Below are 18,521 nucleotides of genomic sequence, written 5' to 3'. Positions count from 1 at the left end.
AGAAGCATTTTAAAGCAGCGCTTCAACTGAACACTTCATTAATGTAATTTAGTTAAGAAAAACAAGTTCCATCAGTTTTTGCTAAAAGGATGTCCCAGTGTATCCTTTTCATTTCCTATCTTGTATCTCGTCTATCTGAATATATTACAGGGCTGGAATGTGATTGCCTATTCACAGCAAAAGAAAAACTGTCCTGATTTCTAGAGCATTTTCTGTCTCTGAAAAGACTATTATATTAGGTATACCAGGAGAGGGAACAGACTCTGAAGGGCATTTCAGAAAGAGGGTATACATACACCAGTGTAGAATAAAGAAATATCTCGTACTCTGGCTGGAAGAAAATTCTATTTTGTTGTGAAAAGAGAAAAACAGGGGAGGGGTTGTATTTTTGTCATCTTTGGTTGTTGAAAGATATTAGGGTTCTTTAAACAGGTATCCCAAACACACTGTCTTTTCGTCTTGCTGAAGTAGATTTCCAATGAATTGTTGTATCAGTGTTCAAAACCAGGGCCAGCCTTGAATCACCGCACAGTAGAAATAGTTGGCGTGGGTCTAGCACGTTGGGCTTCACACAGCCCATCCTCGATGTCCCCTTGAGCTGTCAGTCACACAGGGCTGTTGTGTGACTGACACATATTCTCCTTCGCCACTGTTTCTACTCCCGCAGCCTGTACTTTCGCCGTATTGGTGAAGTGTTCACCTGTCGCCGAGAGGTGGTGGGGGAGGGGGGGTTCGGAAGGAAAGATAGTAACCTACAAACTGATTTTGCCGACCTTCTGCAGGCTTGGGTAACATGCTCCATGGTAGTAGGTGGGTGGAGTTGGAGCAGGGAGATCAACGGGGCCCGTAAAATATAGTGGCTGAACACCAGCCTTGGGCTCTATTGCCTGGGTTTGAATCCCAGAGCCACCACTTTTACCTCTTGGCCCTCGGCGGGTGACCTAGTCTAAGTCTGTTTCCTCATCTGTCGAAATAAGGGTCATTAAAATGAGAAATAGCCGGCAAAACACTCAACACAGTTCCAAATACAAAGGAAGTGCCAGTATGTGTTAGCAGTTGTATGAGTTACAACAAGTTTTCAATGATTTAGCGTTTGGATTCCTTGCTTTCTGCGCCTGTTTCCCTAGATGTGTTAAGAGCTGTCTGTACTGATGCGTGTGACTTGTTTCTTTTCAGAGTTAGCTTAAGTGACGGTAGCGACAGTGAAAGCAGTTCGGCTTCTTCACCCCTACATCACGAACCCCCGCCACCCTTATTAAAAACCAACAACAACCAGGTAAATTGCTGGGTTTGCATTCTTCAAGACTCTGCAAAATTAGGTGTGATCATTTTTACAAAGCACACAAAACTTTATTTTTATTTTTTAATGCTTATTTATTATTTTTGAGAGACAGACAGCAGGGGAGGGGCAGAGAGAGAGGGAGACACAGAATCAGAAGCAGGCTCCAGGCTGTCAGCACAGAGCCCGACGCGGGGCTCGAACCCACAAACTGTGAGATCATGACCTGAGCCGAAGTCAGATGTTTTTAACTGATTAAGCCACCCATGTGCCCCAAAGCACAGAAAAGGTTTTAGCCCTTAATTAAAAAACAAAAACAAAACAAACCCTCCCTCTTGATATCAAATAAATGGGAATCTACAACCCTAAGAATAAACACACAGTTGGGGTAAAAGAGAACTTCTGTTGTCATGAAAAGTGTGTTCCCTCGGATGGGTTAATTACACGGATGCCGGTAGGGATGGTGACAGAAAGTGCTGCTCCTGATTCCAGTCTGTTCTTCCCCCTCCTCAGCAGTAAGTAGGCTAATCTAATGAATTAGAAAGACTATACCTGTTGAAGCTAGTATAAAACCTGTTTCTTTGTTTTACTAATTGAAGTAATTTACAACTTTAAATCTTTCATCCTCCGTTTCCTCATGTGTAAATGGCGATATTATTACCTGCCTTGCTGGCTTCTGAGGAGGATGATAAATCATATATTTGTGAAGAACAAGAGGTCATGCTCAGACCTACTTGGCACTTTAAGGTGATGGGAGTAGATTTTATTAGTATAGGTGCTGTGTCTCTGTGTGTGCTCCTCCAGGAAAGAAGATCATCCTTTGGGATTGTAAGAAATCGTTAATAAAATGCAGAGTAAATAATGGTCATTATCATTGTCCTAACTTGAGCAAAAGGAAGACATTAATTTAATAGTCAACTCAGAATATAGTTATTTGGATAAGGTCTAGGCAAAACTTTGAAAGTTCTGATGAAGAGCTTTTGTCAAACAAATGATTAAGACTGGGATATTTTAAATACTAAAACTAATTTCAAGGAGCATGAATATTGTAAAAGCCTCATAGTGCATTGAGTTGATACACTCATTTATGTAAGCCATTCTTATCTGTTTGTCTAGGCAGATTCCCTGTGACCTCTAGAATAATTGCCTAATCCAAGTTCTCATATGAATATTATGAACTTGAAAATAAAAGAACTGTGCTTTTCGGAAATTATTCTTTTTCACAGGTGTCCTACAATTTTAAACGGCCTTGTCCTTGAACTTGTGATTGTTGCTTTATGGGGAAAATGCAGTTCTTTAGCTGACGATGTTTTCTTTAAATTTTGCATAAAGCATAAGATCTCGTAAAAATTAAAATACCTCATTTATAAAGTTTGCCCGCAACTTAAAGCCTCCATTGTGGAGTAGGGATAATATCAGTGTTGCCTGCCTCACCAGTTAACATTCAACTGCAGTTTCTTTGTGGCCTACATGTGAATGCCAGCCCAGCCTCATTGTGTTACAGACTGGCTCTTCAAGGGGTTAGTACATTCTTCCTCCCTACCCTACCTCCCCGCACCCATGGGCCCCCCACCTCCAGTGCCCGCCATGCCCCCACCACACATCAAGCACTTCAGGGGCAAGTGAAGACTAAAGCACATAACCATCATCACCAATCAGTCGGGAAGAGCCCTAGGCTGGCTAACTAGATAACTTGGGTTTCTTTTGTAAATTTGTGCTTCAGTGTAAGCTGGCAAAAGAATAGAATTTGGACTTTGAATATATTTGCATATTTAATTTAAACCTATGGAGCACTGATTTCCGCTTCCAGTGGTGTGTGTGTATTAGAACCAGGGTCCCTCATGAGCAGCCAGAGTGGCACTGTTGGGAGTTAGGGGCATGAGGTATGTCCCTCCTGAAGCCCCCCATCTTGCCTTTAGAACTGCCCTTGAACACTTCCTGGATGGGCAGTCTTGAGTTGACTTGGCTCAAGTCTGGGCTTCAGGGAAAGGTTTGGATTCTTTGTCAGACTTTTTTTTTTTTTAAACCTGTCTAGCAAAACGAGACTGAAAAATGAATAGTATCTATCTGGTGAGGGTAAAAATTACTTTATCCAATTAGATAGCATACCACTGGTTCCTTGGCATATGTTTATTCGATAAATGTAGCTTCACACATGTGAATCATCAATCTGTCAGGAATACTCAGTTATATGTCACTTCCTCCATGCACCTATAAGCATAATAAGAAAGTCCATATGCTTTCACTTTGAGCTAGTCTAGGGTAAGAAATACACGTACCACAAGAGCTCTAATCTCTTTAGAGCATTCTTGGAACTGAGAGAACAAGAAAAGGTTTTTAAAACCTTGTTTAGTATTGGTTTCTTAACCCCTCAAATCACCTGCATTGGTTCAGGTTTGGTGTTATCCCTTTGAAGTCCGTGTTCTGGGACTTCTTAAAAAATTGCTAATCTTATTCTCCATGCTGATGAAGTGAAACAGTAAGAATTTCTTAAAAATATAAAAGTCCCCTAAATTTCACCCTCGGATGTGTTTTCAGTCTTCATTTGAAAGTATGCATGAGAATTTGAAGTTTCCCATCAAATAAAATCAATGAAAACAGACCTTCCATTTCACGGTTAGGCCTTCTTAGTGTGAATTTCCTTCGTTGCTGTGTGTCTTCACATTTCTATAAATTACCAGGCAAAGCTGAGTTTGCCTTACCCGTTCTCAGTTCTTCCAGGGACTAGGGAAAAGGGAAAGTGCTAATTGAGTCAAACATTTTCTAACTATTGAAAAAAAGTGAACAGAGAGCCACATGTCAACAAAGCAAGTAATTAACCTGAGTATTGTTACGAGCTGCTAGTGATCATTAACATGAAAGACCGATCAGAAGAGGATCCATCTGCTGAATAATTGAGTTGTCAGTCCTCACAAAGGGATGCAGAAAAAATAATAATCTTGAAAGTCTGATTCTCAAGCCATATCCTCAGATTAAGGATCTTCGCTCGGTTTTCTGGGACCACCATGTGTAGAAACGGTGCGTCTTGGCAGCCTGGGTGGCAGTTTCCTTCAGTAAAGCCTCGTCGGCAATAATAGTGAGTGCTGTGCCATTTTAACCAGAGGTGTTTTGCTTTGTTTTGTTTAACTACAAACCTCCCATATGTGTGAGTTTCAAACAAAATCAAAATTCCAGATCCTTTTTGGCTGAAAGCGTGGAGGAGAAGGGGGTGGGGAAGAGGGGCCTTGAGGGAAGGAAGTGCTCCATTGGACCCAAGTTAATATTCAGAATATCATAAATTACCTATCCGCCTGCAAGGCATGTTGAAAGAAATTAAAGAGTCTATCTAGTTAAACTGGTTTGAAATAAGCCCATGGAAGACAAGGTGCTGTGTACTTTTATATTCTGGAGTCGTTTCCTTAAAGATAAGAAATGATCATAAATAAAACAATTGTCTTCAGCTTGGCTCAGCTCTCTCAGAATGAGGTTTTGACAAAGCTGTTTATTTTGGAGCAGGGAGAGATCAAAGAAGGAAGATGAACTGAGCCCTCTCTGGGCAGCCACTCAGTAACTTGAGGCGGATCACTGACACCCGGAGCTTTTGTTCCTGCCACTGAAGCTTCAGAAGAAAGAAACTAGGATCTCAATGTAGTTTGGCCTTCTGTGCTGTCGCACTTACGGAATGTGTAGGGTGGGACTCAAGTGCCCTGAATGTTCTGTTTTCTGCTCTGAAGAGAAGGTGGTAGAACTCTCTAAACCTAGTGAGCAAAGTTGCATTACAAATACAGAGCCCTTAGTCACTTTGACCCCGGGAGTGCAGTGACCGACTTGCCCCCCCCCCCCCGAGTGGGACAAGATAGGAACACAATTCAGTTTTCTAGTGCATTAGGCAAGCACGCAGGCACTGTTTTTCTTTCTGGCCTGAAATCTCAGCAGATTGTCTCTGCTTTGCCCCACCGTGTGGTCTGAGTTGGCGAGGAGTGCCATCTACTGACCTACTTACTCCTAGGTCTCAGAGCTCTGAGTTTCCCTGGAGGTCTCATTTCCAGCAACAATAGAGAGAAGGAAATTCTGAATGTAGCAGAGTGTTGGGTTTCCTGTACAGTGCAGCATGTGAAAAACGATTGCCTTGCCCCACTGATTAAGTAATTTCCTTGTGTTGCCCAAAGCATTGTATTTTAAGTGAGTGAGCCTGGTCAGATTGGTCATCTGGTTATCTTAATGTTAAAACTGAAGAAATGAAGGCAATTCTCAGGAAAGGCTCTGTTAGAAGCTCACTTCTTACCTGTGCATCATTCTAAATTCAAAGGAAAAGATATCCTTTTGAAAGCATTTGGTCTTTTCCAGAATGTCATGGTCCTATCCTCAACAGGTAAAATGTTTATTGGTAGTATAAAATTTTACAGCTGAATGGGAATCTGGACATTTTCTTGTTCATCTCTTCGATTTCGTCTCATTTTTTTGAGGTCCGAAATGTTAAATAATAGGGCTATGGACCTGAACTTGAGTTTCTGAGCCCAATCAGTGCTGTTTCCCCCACAAATTAAAAGTGAACTCATTTTAAAATCATTTTTGTATTATGGAATATGGTAGATTTTTGAATAGAACTATGAGTGTGTGTGTTACAGCAGAGAATGGATAAGGAGCGATGGGAATATGAGACATCTATTTATTCATTACTTATTTACTTTTAAATGTTTGTTTATTTTAAGAGAGAGTGCACGGGAGGGGCAGAGAGAGGGAGAGAGAATCCCAAGCGGGCTCCATCCACACTGTCAGTACAGAGCCCAGTGTGGGGCTCGAACCCACGAACCATGAGATCATGACCTGAGCTAAAATCAAGAGTTGGATGCTTAACCTAATGAGGCATGCAGGCACCCCAGGAATATGAGACTTCTTAAATATATCCTTTATTTGGCATTTTCCTCCATAATATTAGCTTCTGAGATTATAACTCACTTGGTAATGAGGTTATCATGAAAAAGACAAATTACTTTGCCTTTTCTGTTTATGTACATTTGTAAACACTCATCAATAAATTCAGTGGATCTCAGCAATTTGAAACGAGGCCCATTTAAAAATATTTCCCTCATAATCCTCAATTTCGAAGACTCCAATAAATCAGCTGTATTTATTAAATAATAATTTGTTTCTCCTTTTTATTAATTAGAAACCTAGCTCCCCACGGAAGCATCTAAACAGCATGCCAAACTACTGTTCGTATCCTACGTTGTAATTGGTTCCTCTAAAATGACAGGCGCTTGCTATTTTATCACGGGTAGACACATCATTTCTTGAGCCATGGAAGATAGCCCTGGCTCTTGATTTCTTGAGTTGGAGGATGCCAGGTTGGGAGCAACCAGTGTAACTGATGGCCATCTTCATTTTCACAGCTGCCATCAATTTAGTGGATATGAGTAATTTTTAGAATCTGAAAGGCAGGTACTAAAAAGGGGCATCTGAGTGTTTGTTTTATCATCCCTAGCATACTGAGCACTGGTAGTCATGCTGAAACAGCAGAATGAATAAGAAAAAAAAAATCTTGCCGGAGGGGACTATAATCTCGTATAACTCAGCTGCTGTGCATATGTGTGAGAGTGTTGTCACAAAAAAGCAGCAGCCTGGGAAGCTTAGATCAATTTCCTTATCGTCAACTTCTTTTTTTAAAGTCTTTTGGCCTGACTCAGCATTTCAGATATAAGTCCTTTATTTTCTAAGAAAGAGTAAGATTAGATGAGACGAAAGAAAATGTGTAGAGGAGACTTGCTGTTTGGAAAGTGATCTTATTGTAGAACATTTCATTCGTAAGTGCCTTTGTTTAGGTGGCAGGTCAGCTACGAAGTGCTTGAAATCAAGTTTAACAGCGTTCTCTTTGATCCCTAGATTCTTGAAGTGAAAAGTCCAATAAAGCAAAGCAAATCAGATAAGCAAATAAAGAACGGGGAATGTGACAAGGTAGGTTTCCAGGGCGTTCTATGAGTGCTGCAGCACTGACGTGTCTTCCATTTCCTTGTGTTTCCCTCAAACATCCTTGGTGGTTCCCCTTTCATTTCTGCATCGGAAGTGCCCAGCACCACCCCCACCCCCCTCACCAAATGATGAGCACTTTTCCTCAGTGCTTTGTAGTTGATTTTCCAAGTCTTGCTTAGATCTTCAGCGTTAAGCTGGGCCCATATGCTACCATTTGCCACGATGCCTGTATTGCCAAGGGATTTGGGGCACACTGAATTGGGAGGTAAGAAAATCATGGTGGAGATAGAGGGTTGAGGAGTGTCAGCCACAAGGGAGCAGGACGCCCGAGCCTCGTGTAACGTGCTTTCCAAGTGTGCATCGTGCATTCGACATCTGACTTCCAGACCTGTTGCGGGCAGGGTGATAAACACGCTCTGCAGGATCAGGCTAGGCCTGACTAAAGCTTCACCAACCTTTCCTTTGCCTTCGCTGCAAACGACGCTAGAAAAACCCATGCAGTTATGCTAACAAAGATTCATGAGTCTGAGCATATGGAAAGAGAGGTACGCTTCTGTCCTTGCAAGGGAGCTTTTGACAAACCAGATGCTAATATGGATAGCAATCTCTAGTTTTCATAAGACATTCTCTTCTGTCACTTCCTATTTACTGGCGATGTTAGGTATGACCAGGAAAGCTTTTTTTTTTTTTTTTAATAGAGTTTGTCCTGATGTAATTGGTAATGTGCATTTATACTCCCATGTTCAAATTTAGACTTTTTTTTAGTTGAATCTTAGTTAAAAATCTTCTGAGATGGAAGAATTAAAAAAAAAAAAAGTGATAGCCTGTGATAATATGTTTAAATTCACAATTTAGGATTGAGTACCCTTTCTCTCTGTGGAGGGTGTTACCAGGAGAGGGTGAGTCTGCTCCTTTGAATCTTGTTGAGAGCACATAAGTGCAAGAATTGCCCCTCGTAAAAAAGCTGGCTTTATACGAGTTGGCCAGGAGAGACTTGGTCTGCAAAGGCCTTGGGTACCGAGTCCACACAGCCCTGGGAAGGGTGGTAGAACGGGGAACCTCCACCTGCTGCTTGTATGTTCCTGTTCGTTTCTTGTTTTGTTTGTGGATCGCTTCCTAAAGTGCTTGTTCTTTTGGGGGATACTCTTCTCTTTCAGGCCTACCTAGATGAACTGGTCGAGCTCCACAGAAGGTTAATGACGCTGAGGGAAAGACACATTCTGCAGCAGGTGAGAACTGCTTTTTAGCACGACCCTTTCTAGAAGCCTCAAGGCCTACTCTGTATCGTAACACCTGGAGGTCACACCAACCCTACGCTGTCAGCAGAAGTCTTTGGGGGGAGGGGGGCTCATGGCCCAGGTTACCTCAAAGTCCGCTCTGCAGCTCCCGCCCCTCCCCCGGTGTTGCAGAGGATGAAAACTGGGTCGTCGTGGAGGTGACGGTGCCGGATTGTACCGATGCCTCAGCCGGCTGACTGATGCTGTCATGTGGGCTGAAGGAGGGGATAATGGAAGTGCAGAAGCCTTTGGGGCCAGGCTTCTAGTTTCATGAGAAAACAGTGATAAGAATGTCAGTCAAATGGGGTAAACATTTGCGATTTCAATTTAGTAACCTTTTGCCAGTGCTCTTCTGAGGGAAATAAATATCTTCCTCGTTTCTCTTATCTTCTACAACATACATCTATTATTATGAACTCAACTGTGAAATTCTTGTGGAGTGGGGAAACTTCTGTTCGTACAATTTGATGTTTTGAGAAGATAAGGGTGCTTTTTAATTTTACTATAGTTATAGTACACGTGTCCGTTGCGTTAACAGTGGCTATCGATAAAATAACTTAGTTCTTTAACACCCAAAGAGAAGGTTGCGTTCTGAATTCCAGGGTGGGTTTGTAGATTATTTCACTGTTTGAAATTTTGTTTTATTACTACTTTCAAATGACTTGAAGGAGTGCTTAATCTACCCCAGCTGTGTGTGGGTTATCTTTTTTTAATGTTTAATGGCTGATGGTCACATTTATATTCTGTGTACATTTTTTGCTGAAATCTATAAATACATACTCTCGAACCTGCCAAGTTCCCTGATTTGTCTGATACGCTTTTTAACCCTTCTAGAGTTTCAGATTTGAACACAAGGTTACAGACCTACAGTTCCTAACTGGGACGAGTTGGATTTCTTGTGTTTCTCTGTAAGCGAGTGCGGGGAGGGGAGTGGTTTACCCTAAGAATTACTCCAGTCCTCTGCTGGTGTCTTTCTTCAACGTTCTTTTGTCGAAATGAAAATTGTTCAGCTTGCCATTTACCAATTACTTGGGGTTAATTGACTGAATGGTGATGGTAAATCTATTAGCGGATAGTCCCGTCCCTTTCTATCCCCTTTTAAACACCAGCTCTGAACCACTGTGGAGCGGTTGTCCAATAAAGCTACTAACGCACAAGCTGGGCCCAGATAGTGAGTCTCGCCGGAGAGCGGAACAGATGTTTGGGCAGGGCTGGGACACCTTCACAAAGAACGCCCAGCCATCAAGGGGAGGAAGCAGACCGTTGGCAAGGCCTTACCTTGGGGTGTCGTTGGCATTCCGATTTCATATTGTCCTTTGATTTGACCTTTGAAAGAATTGTGAGGTAAGGTGGCCTCCTGGAGAATTCTATCGAAGTGGATTACTTTAGTGTCCTAGAGGGAGAGAGTGACGGCTATGAATTTTTAGCCTGGCATCAAGGCGCTCCAGGACGCACAGCGTTTCAGCCTAATTGCATTCCCAGGCCGGTTGAAAGCTCTCAGTCTTTGGCCTTTTGCCTCGTAATGCAGCTGAGGCTCGCGATTATGATACCATGATGCATGTCCTGTCACGGTTTACTGCTTAATTAATTCCTATTGTAAAACATAGCACTACTGAGGACTAATGTTATTCCCCACCTCGAGAGCTGCTCATCTCATGGAATTCATTCCACAGAGGCCACGTCTTCACCGCCGCGCGGGCCTGAGCCCCTGCGACGGGATTTCTGGCAAGGCCAGGATCCCATCCTAGGTCTTTTACTATCAGACGCATCCTATTAAAAAATCTGGTCTGATGGTTTTATTCGGCTCACAGAAAGTGGCTAATGCCTTTGTTTTACTCTGGGGACATACGGTACTGGCCCCCGGTTTCTAGCTTACTGAGCAGAAGGTACTGGATCAAGAGAGCCTGTGTTCTTAAGCCACTTTTCCTTAGGTTAAAAATACAGTACAGGGGATACATCCAAACCCAGAGATGTGAGTACCGAGGACTGCTGAAGGATTTGATTTTTCTTCAAACCGTGCATTCCACATTTATTTGGAAAGGGAGACCCAGCACTTCTAACCTCCCCAGCAATTGAGCTGAGTCTGGATTGGCTGCTTCTTAGGAGGAAGAAAAAGCTCTAACGAGAACCACGCTTTCCTCAGAAGACAGGTTAACAGGCTAGAGAACAGCTCCTGGACTTTTAAAATTATCTTCAGGGAGGTGGAAGTGAGTGGTATATTGGGGTATTCCTTCTCACAACGTGGAGAAACCTCCCTGAGAAGTCTTCTGCTGAGAATCATCATCCCCATCTTGGGAGATTGCCCCCATGTTACGGAATCCCCCGTGGCTACGATCCCGAAGGCCTGCCTCTAGCCCCGGGGCAGGACACACAGGGTCCCACGGTAGACAGCATTTCCCTGTTGGTAGCCAAGGCGATCCTCCAGGAAGACCCGAACGTACCTCAGGCAGAAGCGGTTCAAGCAAAGCGTGTTCAGTACTTGCCCTCAGTGAAAAGGCTGCTTTGGGACAGAAAGAACTGTGGTTGGTTTGGTTTTTTTAATGTAATTAGACCAAGAACAATGCATCTACCTTTTTATAATTAAAAACCAGGGTTGGGGAAAGGAGCCACCGATTTAACAAGTGGATCATACCCCCCTTTAAAAACCAACAAAAAACCCTGCCTGCATGGTACCCCCTAAAAGGCATCTGTGGCAGGAAATAATCCATCACGAATGTTTTCACCATAACCGTGATCAGAAGAATGAGTTAAGCAGCTGAGATACTCTTCCTTTTCTACTACGCGTACACTGTGCCCTTGCCTTCCTTTCTTATCTATAGTCACTCTTCTATTATTATTATTATTTGGGGGAGGTCTTTACTGTTGCAGGATGATGCAGGGTGAGGGCACCAAGGTGGGGCCACACCGCATCAGCAGAGCAAGGTGATGCCTATAGAGAGGCAGACAGCCATCCTCGGAGGACCAGCGGGGTGCTTTTAGGCCTTGTGGCTCCTGTCATCAGAATAAGACGGGTTGATGCTGTGCTTCTGATGTCCTAACCATCAGGATTCCTGGAAAGGAACCCACATTTATTTTTCTTTATGAAGTCTTTACTTAATTGAAGACGTGGGTGCATGCTCTAATAATTCAAGTCGTTAATGCCGTTCCCTTTGGCAAGTTGTCCCGAACGCCCCGCCTGCTGCACTACTGGTACTTTGAGGCCATCTCTGCATCTACCTTGATGTATTCTTACAAGCTCCCATAAAAGTGTGGGGCTCATTTAGGGAGATTGATCAGGTCCCGTTCATTTCTTTGTTTGTGGCTGCAGGCGGGCAGGGTGGGGGGAGGGGAGGGTGCCGCGTGGGGAGGAGGTAGGAGGCCTGTCAGCCAAGCCCTGGAAACCTACGAGACACCCCATCCCCTGGCTGGCAAATGGGTTTATTTGCTTCAGAATCAAGCAACTTTTTCTAGAAGGTATCTTTATTGCTCTGTTTTGTACTTACTGTTAAGTCATTAGCTAAACGGAGTCACAGAAAGCGATTTTCTTAAAGGAGTGAGTTGTCATTTCAAAGGGAAAACCTAGGACTATGTTTTACCCCTACATTGTGATTTAACTACTCTCCCTCATCTTCTGTTCTCCTTGCTTTCTTCCCTTATCCCTGCCAACTTTTATTATAATTATTTTTTAAAGATTCAAGTAAGCCTTTTCTGAGTTTTAGCTTCTGGCATTTTCCCCGCTTCATTTGTTTTAGTGTCAATGAAATGGCCAAGAGTCAATGAGGGGAGGTGGAGAGAGCACTGGGTCTGATGGTTCCTGTGCTGTCCAGTTACCTCCTAGAACATTAAGGATAAGTTTATATGGTAATCATAATCACGTTTCCCTGATCTGCGTCACAATTCCGTTTATAAAGAAGCTTTCATTTATCCTATTATCTTATTTGACCCTGTTGCACATCTGTGTCATAGGTAAAACAGGTGCCGTTATCCCCATTTTACAGAAGAGGAGGAAACGGAGGGTCAGAGGTTATAATGTTCTGTGGGATGCCATTCAAATAGTGAGCACCATCAGAACTGATACACATAATTTGGGACTCCATTCAGAATGCTTGGTCACTTACCCAGTGGCCAGCAGTCACACTCTGGGACAATTGTCATTTGCCTCCCCTGTGTACATTGAAAGCCTATTTTTTCCTGTCCTGAAGATCACGTATTTTTACTAGGCCTATACTGTTTCTTTACAATGTAGCAAAAAAGACAATTTACTCTGGAAAGCACCCTAAATTCAATTGATGGTCAACACATACTAAGTATTTGATTGCCTTGAAAAGTTTGTGTGTGGACATAGCTGTGTATGTGCCTCAGTATGTATGTAGATGTGTGTGGGTGGCTTATCCAAAGCTCAATAACTGTTAATAAAACAAATGAGTGTCCGCCTTCCATCTTGTTAGTGTTAGTAAGTTCTTGCTTGGTAAGTCCTTATGTGAACGTAGTATTTTAACCATAACTGGGAACAGCCTTTCTAATCTTTTGATGCATGAGCTAGAGATAGAACCCTGAGTCCAGGGGTTTAAGTAAGGCCCTCTGTCTACCTACCCACACCCCACTCCTCCACCCCCTCCATCCACCCATATAATAGGTGGTCAATGTAGTGGCTTAAAAGGTGTCATTGAGGGGCAGTCGGTTGAGCATCCAACTTCGGCTTGGGTCATGATCTCGCGGTTTATGAGTTCAAGCCCCGCGTCGGGCTCTGTGCTGACAGCTCGGAGCCTGGAGCCTGCTTCGGATTCTGCATCTCCCGCTCTCTCTGCCCCTCCCCCGCTCATGCTATATCTCCCTCTCTTTGTCAAAAATCAATAAAGCATTAAAAAAGTGCCATTGAGGATGTAGACTCCTTGCCCTTCTGCTCTGCCATCTTTCCAAAGACACATATTCACTGTCTGTATCCTGCTTAAAAATTGTCCTGAAATCCCAGCGACTTCTGACAAAATAAATTAAATAGCAGTATCTGCCACATGCTGCAAGTGGGTCTGGGGAGGCCAGCGTTTTAGCTGGGCATGTTGCCACTTCCAGAAAAATCCAGCTTCTACTAGTGAAAAAGAAGGGATAAATGGATGTTAGGTAGACAGGTTGCTGTGTCTGTCATGATTTCACAGTGAGAGTAACTTCTTTTTTTATTATGAAACCTGTAGTTCTATCTGTAAAAAATAGTTCCAGCCATTGAGTAAGGCAAGAACAACTCAGTCTGGAGCTGTGTGATTAATTGGATTGGGGTTCAATATGTCTTTTATGCCTCTGTGGAAGTCAAATATGTCAGGAATGGGGGGCACATTTTCTATGGAGAGCCACTGACCCATAGGGAGTACTTCACAAACTTACTATTTTTTAAAGAAAACTAATCGTAAGAAGAGAGGGTCAAAAGTTTCCTTTCTGCTGCTTTCAACCTGAAATTAGGTAATGTAAAACTCCATTGAATAAATAATAGGCTACATAATGAAAACTGTTCTCTTCTTTAAAGTTATTGAATGAAAGAGAATGGGAAGCAAGTGATAGGAGGGGAGTGGAGGGTTCGCCAATTTTCTCTGCAAATATTTTTTCTTTCATCCTGATGTTGATTTGTCTTCTCTCTCCCACAAAGCTTGCTAAGATTAACCCCCCTCCATCCCAGTTTACCTACAACATACATCTCTAAAATCCATGCAACCCCAGCACAGCGTCCATTTTGGATAAAATTACTAGTAAAATAAGAATGGAGAGACACACAACACGAGGAAAGATTCTCCCAAACCAGCAATCAACATCATTCTTAACCGTGAAACCTTAGAAGCACCCTCTTGTAAGCCAAGGCAAGACAGCAACAGTACCTTCTGCCATCTCTTTCTGGAAGTTAGAGCCAATACAGTAAGAAATGAGGTATGACTATTCCAAACGAGGAGACAAAGGCTTTCCTTTTCTTTTTATAGATAATGCATTTTCTAGATAATTCATTTTCTAGATCATACTTATTACCCCCAAGTATTCAAGAGAATAAACGGAACACGACTCTAAGTAATAAGTATAGGTTTTCCTTCATTTTGTTGAAGTGTAACAAAGTGTATAGCTGGAGGAATTTTAACAGAGTGAATGTGTCTTTTGTAACCGGCACCCAAATCAAGCAACAAAACAGTAACCCCTTCCAGTTCCTCCCCATGGTCTTCAGAGGGTGGGATTGTAGTTGGCTTTTTTTTCTTTGTGGGTTTTTGTACTTTAAGCTTTCAACAATAACATAATCAGAAAGAGAAATGACCATTATTCTGTGTGTGTGCATGTATGTGTACTTTTTTCATAAGGAGTTTTGTTATTTCTAGGATGGAATTTCCTTACTCTAGTCACTATCCATTGAGTCTGTAGCTAATTTTGAAAGGGGTCTTGAAATTGTACCTCCCTCTAACCACCCATACAGTAAAATAGTCTATTGAGGACTTGAAAGCAGAAATCAGTTTAAAGGATATGAATGATGAGAACAGGTATTCTGTTCTCATTGAGAATTTCAAAGAGTTAACATTCCTTTGGCTTGTTACCACAGTGGCTAAGAGAGGGTTCCTTGCCATCAATGGCATAGGACCTTCTTGCCATAAAGGAGAATATCAGTCTCTTGGTTCTATATGTGATCCTCTCCCTCCCTCCCTCCCTCCCTCCCTCTCTCTCTCTCTCTCTCTCTGTCTCTCTGTCTCTCTCTCTGGCTTTTGATGTCCATTGCTTATTTCCCAAAATTTCTCTTCTTTATTCCCCTAGATCGTGAACCTTATAGAAGAAACTGGACACTTTCATATCACAAACACGACATTTGATTTTGACCTTTGCTCGCTGGACAAAACCACAGTCCGTAAACTACAGAGTTACCTGGAAACATCTGGAACATCCTGAGGATACAACAACTGGATGCATCAAAAACTATTGTTTTGTTTTGGTTTTTTTTTTTTTGGTTGTGATTTTTTTTTGTTTGTTTATATGAAAACACTCAGAATGATGCAACCAAAAGGGAAAAAATAAAAATCAAACAACCTTCAGCTTTATTTTTCTTTAAAGCCAGTCATCATCTCTTGATAAAGGAGAGGTTAAGCAAACCAGCCTCAGCGGACCACTCTTCTCTCCAAGGAAATCCCCGGGAAGAGTTAGCCTGGATAGCCTTGAAAATAAATCAAACACAACACAAGAAAACTTAAAGAATGTGTATGGTATCATGTATCTCTCTCTGTGGCGGTTCATTCCACAGGACGAATGCATATTCAACACACTGCCTTATTACATAACTGATCTATTTATTATCGCATACAGATATTCTAAAGTCGTTGAGGGAATGACACCACAAGACATTATAAGTACTTGTACTTGGTCCCATGGATGCTCTTTCAATGCAGCGCCCTTGCCATCCCAAGCCCAGTGACCTTACTTGTACACCGTGCCACTCTCCACCAACTTTTCCAAGTCCTTTTACTCGTTGCAGTCCGCATTTGCCACCTTTTGTTTTTCCAGTTCCAGGACACAAATGATCAACTGGGGGGACCAAATTGCCACCCTGATTTTCTTCTTTGTGGTCTTTCTTCTGAGAGTTGGGGCCCAGCCCTTGGCTGTATCCATATAATGATCTTGGACCATGGTAGAAAATGCACCAAATAGGATCATATGAATTGTTGTCTAGCCTTAGTCAATAAACCTGTAGGACTTTTAACCAAGTGTACCTGTAAACGTCCTGCATCCAGCATTGTTGAGCTGTCTTCAACATTCTTCTTGTGTCTGTTTTACTGTTCTAATACTAGATAAATATGGAAGTAAAAGCATTCCACAGGATCATCGTTTAAAAAAAAAAAAAAAAAAAAAAGGAATCCTGGTTCTGTTTTCTAAAGAAATGTTGTAGAAATTCTTAATTTGGATCTATTTATTAGAGTTTCAGCTTTCTTCGGCTGCCAGTATGTTCTCCATCTTTACCATAAAACCTGGAATAAGAGATTTTTGTTCCTGTATGATCCTCTTAGACTCTTTTATATTTGGAAAATGAAAATCTTTCTTTGGGGGAAGATTCTTGGTTATGCTGCCATAACAGATTATGTATTAACTTGTAGATTCAGTGGTTCGATCCTGTTTAGTCACTTGCTTATGTTTCCAGAAGGATTTCTTGTATTGGTGAAAATAAAGATGGCTGGGGAGGAGGGGGATATTTTTGTTCTTGATGTACCCTGTTTTAAAACTAGAAATCTGTCCTGTGGCATGCAAAAGAAAGCAAATTATTTTTAAAAGAAAAAAAAAAAAAACCCCGAAGTACTTTTGGTGTCATTATTCCATCCTGTCCATAAGTGGAGATGTGCAAAGTGAGAACAGCTCATCTTTCAAGTTTTTGCTAGGAACTCAACCGAAAAGAAGGGGAAATGAAGAAATACTTCTGGATCCAAAGGTTCATTCACTGGATCAGCCTTAAGAAAGCCTCTATGTGTGCGAATAGACCGGTCTCTAGGCTCTCCCTTGTTTATTCCCATGCCAGATGCTGTCTTTTCATACAGAGATTAACTAGTGTCTGTACAGAAAATGGGCTTTCCAGACCCATTCTTTTGGGCAGTAATGTAAATGCAGATTGATAATGAAGTTATTTCTGCATTTTAAAAAGGGGATTTTTTTTTTTTACATTGTTTCTTTCTATCCAAAGACACTATTTTTTTCCTTTAAAAAAATTATAATACAGCCATGCTCCTTGTAAATTACTTCTGAAGCGTCCTCCCCAAGGACAAGTGTACTTTTCCGGTAATGTTATGATTCTCGATGGTTGGCATGAACCGCCCTTGAAGCATTTGTTGTGTGTCCCCTACTCAGTGTTTAACTCCAGAAACACTTCTGGAGTCATTTTGGATATAAGGTGACTGATTTGTGTGGTTTTAGGCGTGGTTTTAGTTGTGTCTGGTTCTGTTTTTAACTTTGCAGATGAAAGGGGGAGGGCGATGCTTATATGAATTGTTTGCAAAATTTAGAAATCTTTAAACGTTTCTAACTGCTAATCCACATATTCTAATTAAGCCAGAAATGGATGTGGTTTAACTGAAATATCTGTGTAGTGTAACTAGAAATGTATATATGTAGTTCGGGCCATTTTTATTTTTGTAACTAAGTTGTATGGCAAAAATGATTTGGCGGTGTGAACATTTTTCTCGTTCCTCTGGCTGTTTACCAGGAAACTAGGTAACATAAGCGACCAAACAACAAGGACAACAAGAAGGGAAGCTACTACAGTGATAAACTTTAGACCTAAAATTTAGGCAATAAAGCAAATGTCTTCAGACCCTCGTCAAAATGTAAGTTTGTACATTTAATAACGAAATTCAAGAAAACTTCCTCATGGACACAGCAAAAAGAGCTGTCCACAAAATTTCCAGAGTGAGAGTCACATTGTTGATTTTTTGCAAGTTGTATTCTTACTCTCATCGAATCCTTAAATGCAGAAATAATAAATCCCCTTTTGATGAATTTCAAATAGTTATACTTCTCTTCAAGTAACCCTCTCAGTTCTGCCATGTTTATAAACACCATTGAAACCTGTCGAAAAATATGTTTGGCACATGCGTATCCTAACAGGGGCGTTAGTATTCTAAGCACAAAGGAAAAATGGCAGGGTTTAATTTCTTAGATAGATAGGTTTCAAATAAAATCAACTGGGTGATTGCGAATATGGTTTGAGACAGGCTGAGTATGAGAAGCTTTCTTTAAATTTTCCTCTAGTACTTTGACCGGGGTGGGGGGGCAGCCGGGTGCGGGGGAAGGGATGTGTGTCTAGAACTCGAACTCCACCCCCACCCCTAATAAATTAGTTTTTGCCTCTGGTTTTGCAGCAGGATTATGCTTCCATCCTAGTTAGCATATAGCAGTCACGTTAGCAACGAAAACGTTTGCCGTTATAAACACCTTCACTGCAGTCCACTTCTCCCTCTCCCTTTATGTAGACAGGCGTGTCCACATATGCTTGCATATCGTGTCCAAGTAGGGGAAAGCGTAAAAAGATGGGGAGACAAAAACTC

The 18,521-nt window shown here is 41.9% G+C and overlaps 1 protein-coding gene across 2 annotated transcripts in view; it reads left to right on the top strand.

Annotated features, from left to right (window-relative positions):
- The window catches only part of MLLT3 (MLLT3 super elongation complex subunit), a 285,760-nt gene extending 267,634 nt beyond the window's left edge, over positions 1-18,126 (top strand). The window contains exons 8-11 of one of the 2 annotated variants that reach the window (XM_042914009.1): positions 1,177-1,276; positions 7,142-7,213; positions 8,386-8,457; positions 15,256-18,126. In XM_042914009.1, the coding sequence (XP_042769943.1) occupies positions 1,177-1,276; positions 7,142-7,213; positions 8,386-8,457; positions 15,256-15,387 (376 nt within the window). In that variant the 3' untranslated portion in view covers positions 15,388-18,126. The remainder of the gene's footprint in view (positions 1-1,176; positions 1,277-7,141; positions 7,214-8,385; positions 8,458-15,255) is intronic. The other variant, XM_042914008.1, reaches the window with a different exon arrangement.
- The last annotated feature ends 395 nt before the right edge of the window (positions 18,127-18,521 follow it).

Source organism: Panthera leo, chromosome D4 (genome assembly GCF_018350215.1).
Source record: "Panthera leo isolate Ple1 chromosome D4, P.leo_Ple1_pat1.1, whole genome shotgun sequence".
Lineage (NCBI taxonomy): Eukaryota > Metazoa > Chordata > Mammalia > Carnivora > Felidae > Panthera > Panthera leo.
This window is presented reverse-complemented; position numbering and strand designations above follow the sequence as displayed.